At 58.2% G+C, this 6902-nt stretch overlaps 2 protein-coding genes across 4 annotated transcripts; both read right to left on the bottom strand.

Annotated features, from left to right (window-relative positions):
- Nucleotides 1-62: 62 nt before the first annotated feature.
- On the bottom strand, nucleotides 63-3100 carry MVB12A (multivesicular body subunit 12A). Of its 3 annotated transcripts, XM_080361419.1 has the most exons (9): nucleotides 2621-3092; nucleotides 2441-2536; nucleotides 2001-2097; nucleotides 1771-1897; nucleotides 979-1086; nucleotides 769-830; nucleotides 435-499; nucleotides 309-359; nucleotides 63-227 (listed from the first exon to the last, which is right to left on the bottom strand). In XM_080361419.1, exons 1-9 carry the CDS (start codon nucleotides 2699-2701, stop codon nucleotides 165-167), a joined length of 750 nt encoding a protein of 249 aa, XP_080217545.1. In that variant the 5' UTR covers nucleotides 2702-3092; the 3' UTR covers nucleotides 63-164. The 3 variants fall into 3 exon arrangements, with proteins under 3 accessions (XP_080217545.1, XP_080217544.1, XP_080217543.1); XM_080361418.1 differs by having other exon boundaries at nucleotides 63-359; nucleotides 2624-3100; XM_080361417.1 differs by having other exon boundaries at nucleotides 63-359; nucleotides 2621-3097.
- Nucleotides 3101-3221: 121 nt separating this feature from the next.
- Nucleotides 3222-6762, bottom strand: DSN1 (DSN1 component of MIS12 kinetochore complex; the record flags this gene model as incomplete). The annotated part of the gene is made up of 10 exons (XM_080361323.1): nucleotides 3222-3387; nucleotides 3477-3564; nucleotides 3656-3803; nucleotides 3880-3951; nucleotides 4096-4155; nucleotides 4235-4322; nucleotides 4579-4651; nucleotides 4781-4854; nucleotides 5208-5537; nucleotides 6582-6762. 10 exons carry the CDS (start codon nucleotides 6760-6762, stop codon nucleotides 3299-3301), a joined length of 1203 nt encoding a protein of 400 aa, XP_080217449.1. The 3' UTR covers nucleotides 3222-3298.
- Nucleotides 6763-6902: the final 140 nt, after the last annotated feature.

Genomic DNA, 6902 nt, shown 5'->3' with positions numbered 1-6902 from the left:
TAAAGAGCCAAAGCGGCGCGTAGAACCAACACCCTGAATTTCAACCCCAAAAACTGCTCAAGGTGAGAAAATCAACACGTTTATTCGATTCCTCGGTGATTAAAATATCGATCCTTAGGAGCCCGATGAGCGTTAAGCTGCGGTTTAACCCCTCGAGGTCGGCGCTAAGAGACACCAGGCGGGAGCCGAGCGGCCGCCGTCCTTTCCACCACGAACGTGTAATTGTACTGCAAACGACCACAATTAATCAACGGAGATGAGATAATGAGCGGAATCACCCGTTTCACCGCCCCAGAAGAGCCCGTCACCTCTTTGTCGATGTCGGCGAGCGATTTGACGCTTAGATCGGCGAGAAGAGCCTGGAAAAGGGGGAAAACGGTCAAAACGAAGCCCTAGTGGTGATGGATTAAATGGGAGCTTAAGGAAGAACTCACGTTGGTGCCAGAGTTAAGCTTGGCTTCGAATTTGGGGTGCAGGGTGAAGGGGACGCCGTCCATCGCTGGGGAGAGAAGCGGAGACGCTTTAATACATAAAAACACGTCTAAAAAGGACCGAATTACTTAATTACTGCGTAGACGAGCGGATGGGAAACCTATAGAGAAGAGTCTGAGCGAGACAATCCAAGCTTAAGCAAACCTTTGTCTTAAAAACCGAGCTCAACTCCAGGCTTAGCAAAACTGGTGTGTGAACAAGCACTAAGCCTGGCTTAGTATTTTAAATACTCTAAGTATTGTTGCTTTACGCAGCTTCCTCGAGGAAATTATTTACCCGAGAGGCCGTAGATGCCGGAGGCGTCGTAGGGAGATTCGTGTTTGATGCTCATCGGAGACCTGGAGCAGAGATTAATTAATATGTAATCAATTAACGAGCCACAGAGCCAGGGAGGGGAACCACATGGTGGCAGCAGCGTCCATGGGGTTTGTACCCCATTTAGGGCCAGTTTAGGTAAGATGTGGGGCGCACGTGGGGGTTTTGTACCTGTTGGGGGGCTGCAGGGGGAGCTGGCGTGGGGAGGGGCGCATGGGGGGGCTGGGGGGCCCCGAAAACGGCCCCTTCTTGCACCAAATGGCAAAACCGCCCATTTCCCTGGAAAAAAACAAAGAGAAAACAACCCAAAACCCCACGTTTGGGGGTCCCAAATGCTTCCCTACCCCATTTGGAGGTATTTTGGGGGTCCCAGACCCTATTTTGGGGGTCCCATTCCCTATTTTGAGGTAGTCGGTGAGGTCCTGAACTCTACTTTGAGGTACCACGGGGGTCCTGTATCCCCTTTTGAGGTATCTAGGGGGTCCTGTACCCTCTTTTCAGGTACATGGGGTGTCCTGTACCCCATTTTGAGGTATTGGGGGTGGTCCTGTACCCCTTTTTGAGGTAACAGGTGGGGTCCCATACCCCATTTTGAGGTATTTAGGGGGTCCTGTACCCTATTTTCAGGTATTTAAAGGGGTCTCGTACCCCATTTTCAGATACTCAGGGGGTCCCATGCCCTATTTCGAGGTATTTAGGGGGTCCCATACCCTAATTTGGGGTACAAGGGGGGGTCCCGTACCCTATTTTGGGGTGTTCAGGGGGGGTCCCGTACCCCATTTTCAGGTATTTAAAGGGATCCCGTACCCCATTTTCAGATACTCAGGGGGTCCCATGCCCTCTTTCGAGGTATTTAGGGGCTCCCATACCCTAATTTGGGGTACAAGGGGGGTCCCGTACCCCATTTTCAGCTATTTAAAGGGCTCCCGTACCCTATTTTGGGGTGTTGAGGGGGTCCCGTACCCTATTCTGAGGTAGCCGGGCAGCGTCCTGCTCTTCCCGGTCACTTTGAGGTCGGTCACGGCCGTTTCGGCCGCCCCCGCCGGCAGCAGCTTCACGTACACCCGTTTCTTCCGGGAGGCGGCGGCTCCTGCGTTGGGGGGGACACACACAGGGGGTCCGGGAGGATCCGGGAATCGAACCGGGAACCGTTCCCGGGGTCTCTTCCCCCCCCCACCCCCCGCGGTACTTACGGGACTCCGGGAACTCGGGGACGCGGGTGTAACCGGGGGGGTGGGGGGTCCGCTCACTCAGCACTTGCACGTCGGTCACCACCGAGCCGGGGGGGGCCTGGAGGGGACGGCAACTGGTACCGGGTTGGGAACCGGGCACCGGGATGGGAACCGGTACCGGGATGGGAACTGGGTACAGGGATGGGCACCGGTACCGGGATGGGCACCGGGTACCGGGATGGGCACCGGGATGGGCACCGGTACCGGGATGGGCACCGGGCACCGGGATGGGAACCGGGTACCGGGATGGGAACCGGGTACCGGGACGGGAACCGGGCACCGGGACGGGAACCGGCACCGGGATGGGAACCGGGTACAGGGATGGGAACCGGGCACCGGGATGGGAACCGGTACCGGGATGGGACACCGGGACGGACTAAACCCGCTTCCCTGCCCCGCACCTGCGCTCCGCCGGTGCTCACGCACAGGTACCCGCCGCCCTTGTTCCCGAAGCCCTTGCCCAGGTTGGCCGGCGTTCCCTCCACGGTACCGGTGATCTGCGGGCACGGGGAGCGTCAGAACGGCCCGGGACCGGGCAGCGCTCCCCGCTCGGCGCTTCCCCCGCCGCCCCCCGCGCCCACCACGGTCCAGCCGGCGGGAGCGGCGTCGGGCGCGGCGCTCCAGGCCACCCCGGTGAGCGCAGATCCCTCCGCCGCCGCCATGGTCGCCGCTTCCGCGCCGGGAGTGGGGGAGCCCCGCCTCCTCCCCGCTGCTGAGCAACCATTGGATGGGTGTACACTACGGCTGCGGCGATTGGTTGGTGAGTTCTGAGCGACGTTCGCATCAACCACTAAGCGGCGAGCGACTCCCCCAAAGGGCGCGTTGGAACGCGGAAGTGCGGGAGACCAACCACCGCGAAGGCTCCGCCCCCTCTTCGCTGCTAAGCAACCATTGGGCGGCGCCGAAGACCAACCACCGCGAAGGCTCCGCCCCCTCTCCGCTGCTAAGCAACCATTGGGCGGCGCCGGAGACCAACCACCGGGAAGACTCCGCCCCCCTCTCCGCTGCTAAGCAACCATTGGGCGGCGCCGGAGACCAACCACCGGGAAGACTCCGCCCTCCTCTCCGCTGCTAAGCAACCACTGGGCGGTGCCGGCTACGGCTGCAGCGATTGGCTGGTGAGTTCTGAGCGACGTTCGCGCCGACCAATAAACGGCGGCCAAGACCCCTGAGACGCGTTGAAATGCGAAGAAATCGGGAACCGGAGCCGGTACCGGGTTCCCGCCGCCTTTATTGAGAGCAGCACCGGTTCCCAACCCTCAACCCTCCGGCAGCGGCGGCTTCCTGGGCGGGGTGGTGATGAGCTTGCGCACGGGGGAGCTCTCCAGCTTCCGGAAGGTCCTGGCAGCTGGAACAGGGGGGGGAAAACCCCGTTAACCTCCCGGTAACGACCCCCCCGGAGGCACCCACCCCAAAAACCGGGGCCGTCCCGCTCACCGAGCTGCTCCGAGAGGCTCCGGAGGTAGCGCTGACTGTCCTCGCTGAACCCCTGCAGCAGCTGCACCGCTTGCTGCAGCTCATCCAGCTGCAAAACCAAAACCCCATTGAAAAAGCCTGCAATAAAACCCCCAAATCTCCGCGTTTTACGCCCAAAACAGCCTCCGCGAGCTGCTCACCACCAGCTCCATGAAGCTCAGGACCTCCCCCTGTTCATCCAGGATCTGCTGGTAGTTGGGTTTGGTGCCCAGGACGTGCGCTTGAGACGGCTGGAGGGGACTCGGGCGCTCGGCCGCCCCCCCGTTCTGCTTGTGCTCCTCCAGCCGCCTGCGGAAACAGCGTTTACAACCCTTTTCACCTAAAAACACCCCAAACCGGTGAGATTTAGGGGGACAACCCCCACCTGGAACTTTCCTCCGCGCTCTCCCGGTAGCGCAACAAGAGCTCGTCCCACGATTGACTCTCGGCCGCGAACCTGCGGAGACAACACGTTTGTACCCACCAGAAAGCTCAGAAAACACCAAAATCATCAAAATCCACCCAAAAAACCCTCTCGGAAGGGGCGTCCAAACCCGTATTGATCTAAAGCGTTTCAGCTCATCCCGGCAGCCAATCCTACCTGGCGATGTGCTCCTTAATTTGCGCCACGGACTCATCCAAAGCCGGGTCCAGCGAAGCCCTAAAGCAGCGATAAACCATCTATAGATGGGCAGATCTATACGTCCCGCATGTATATCACAGGCTGCTCAGGTTTTGACCTTTTAGGGTCGTCTACGCAGCTCGTTAAGGTCCCATCTCGATGCAGCTTCTGCACGTAGCGCTTCAGCTCTTCGGAAACCGACTGCGCTGGAGATTGGGGACAAAATAGGACAAAACTGGGACATTGGGAACCGCTAAAGACAAGAAAAGGAGCCCAAATGTGAAGAAAACGCCGCGATTCCTCGTCAAGAGGTAATTGCGGTTGTTATTTTTAGCGTTTTAAAGGGATAATCCACCCCCGTGCGCACAGGTGATGGTTTCTCGTCCTTTAAAAAGGTAATTAGCACGTTTTTTGGTTGCGTTGGGTTTAATTTGGGGGGATTTTGGGGGGTATCGCACTGACCGTTGGCTTTGAAAAGCTCGGGGCTGAAGCCGTCGGTTTCCTTCAAGGTGTCTTTGAATTTCTGTGCTGAAAACTAAGGGGAAAAAGAACCTCTTGGTGCCACATCCAACAAAGTTTGGGGGGAGGATTCGTTATCAGAATGTTTAGTGGTAAAAGACAAGAGGAAAATGATACAGTTTTGTTTTAAAAGCAAGAACGTTACCTGGAAACTGGACAATAGGAGCAGGGAAAGCCGATCTGGCTCCGGCAGATCCAGGCTGATTGATTTGCTTAATTCTGAAAAGCCACAACAAAAGCGTTTCAGGACAATTAAAATTCAACCTGATTGATTTGCTTAATTCTGAAAAGCCGCAACAAAGCTGTTTCGGGACAATTAAATCCAGCGCCGAGCGGTGAAGGGTTGGGATGGGGCTGAAAGACGCTAAGAGCTGTTTTAACAAAGCGGGGATACAAAAAGCAGCGAAAAGAGGGAGAAACGGGGTTCCCAATGAGGAAAAGTCACAACCATGACAATAAACCATCTCCCGGACCGCTGAGACAGTGCGAATAACGCAATTAAGATGAATTACCCTAAACGTCAGGCTACGGGATTACATTAAGTAGCGAAAGGGTCGATGTGGAGCGCGTACCGGAGACGTCCTGGTGAACGGGAGGGAGAGACTTGCGGCGTTTATTCCCCTTGAGGCTGGAGCGGCGCCAGGAGCAGCGTTTGGCTCGCGCCGCGCTGACGACGGGTTTCGGGGACAAATTAAAGGAATTCATGGTGTGTTCTTTGCTGGAGCTGCTTCTCCAGGGCGACAATCGCCTGGGACTGGGGCTTTTCCTGGCGTTGCCGTGGGGTCTTTTCCTCGGGGCCGCTTTGCTGGGTTCGCAGGGACTGATGTTCTTGCGGACGGCGGATACGTCGGGCTGCTTTGGGAATTGCTGGGGATCCGCTTGTTGCTCACCAGGGGCACATTCTGAGGAATAAGAGATATCACGGGCGTGTAAACAGAGAAAAAGGGTCTTTCCCAGCGAGGTTGTTCTTTGCGCTTTGCTTTGCTCCCATCACCCCAGTGCTGCAGCCTCATCCCCTCCTTTGAATTGTAGAGTCGTTTGAGTTGGAAAAGATCATGGAGTGCAACCATAACCCACCCCGGCGCTAAAATGTCCCCAAGAAGCTCCTCTGTTCACCCCCCAGTGATGGCGGCTCCAGCACTGCCCTGGGCAGCCTGTTCAACGCCCCACAGCCCTTTGGGGAAGAAATCCCCCCCAATTTCCACCCTCACCCTCCTTCTCCAGCCCCTTCCCAGCTCCGTTCCCTCCTCTCAACCCGCTCCAGCTCCTCAAGGGTTTTAATGGCGTGAGGTGACCCCAACACCCCTGGGGCCGCCAGTTGAGCCCTGAGGTGATTCCGGTGCCAAGTTGAGCCCTGAGGTTATTTTAGTTCCCCCATGTTGAGCCCTGAGGTTATTTTAGTTCCCCCATATTGAGCCCTGAGATTATCTTAGTTCCCCCATATTGAGCCCTGAGGTGATTCTGGTTCCCCCACGTTGAGCCCTGAGGTGATTCTGGTGCCAAGTTGAGCCCTGAAGTGATTTTAGTTCCCCCATATTGAGCCCTGAGGTGATTCTGGTGCCAAGTTGAGCCCTGAGGTGATTTTAGTTCCCCCATATTGAGCCCTGAGGTGATTCTGGTGCCAAGTTGAGCCCTGAAGTGATTTTAGTTCCCCCATATTGAGCCCTGAGGTGATTCTGGTTCCCCCATATTGAGCCCTGAGGTGATTCTGGTTCCCCCATATTGCGCCCTGAGGTGATTTTGGCGCCATTTTGATCCCTGAGCTGAGGGTCCCAAAACCACCCCCAGGATCCGCAGTTTCCACCCCCCCCACACCCACCCAGTGCCCAGTTCAGGCCACTGCTCTGGTCCCACTGGCCACAGCGCTGGTGACACAAGCCAGAACGCTGGTGGCCACCTTCAGCGCCCCCAGGTCCTTTTCCAGCCGCCCCCCCCGCCTTCCATACCTGACACCGCACCGCGGGCTCCGCCGGGGGAACGCTGAGGGGAAAAGCGCTCCGGAGCTTGCCAGCGTGGCCCCCCCAGCTCCCCTCCAGCGCTCCCGTCCCGCTCAGCCCCGCCGCACGATGGCGGGGAAGCGTTGCTGCCGGTCCCCGCGTTTCCCGCCCGCTGCGCTCCCTCCGCCATGGCGGCGCCGCTGGGCGGGAAGCGCGGAGGCCACGCCCACCCTGCGCGGCGCAGGCGCGGGAAGGCCCCGCCCACCGATGGGCGGGGGGGGGGGGGGGGCGCCTCTCGCGCTTCCCGCCCAAACTGAGGCAAAGCGAGAG

This window comes from Nesoenas mayeri, assembly GCF_963082525.1.
Source record: "Nesoenas mayeri genome assembly, chromosome: 31".
Taxonomy (NCBI): Eukaryota; Metazoa; Chordata; class Aves; order Columbiformes; family Columbidae; genus Nesoenas; species Nesoenas mayeri.
Note: the sequence above shows the minus strand (reverse complement) of the source record. Positions and strands in the feature narration are given on the sequence as shown.

Bases quoted from the DNA above. Each gene is read 5' to 3' on its own strand.
- MVB12A (XM_080361417.1), bottom strand. From the start codon at position 2,701: ATGGCGGCGGCGGAGGGATCTGCGCTCACCGGGGTGGCCTGGAGCGCC. The intron at 2,537-2,620 runs GTGGGCGCGGGG...CCGTGCCCGCAG, and splicing joins CTCCCGCCGGCTGGACCGTG to ATCACCGGTACCGTGGAGGG. The intron at 1,898-2,000 runs GTAAGTACCGCG...CCCCCAACGCAG, and splicing joins CCCCGAGTTCCCGGAGTCCC to GAGCCGCCGCCTCCCGGAAG.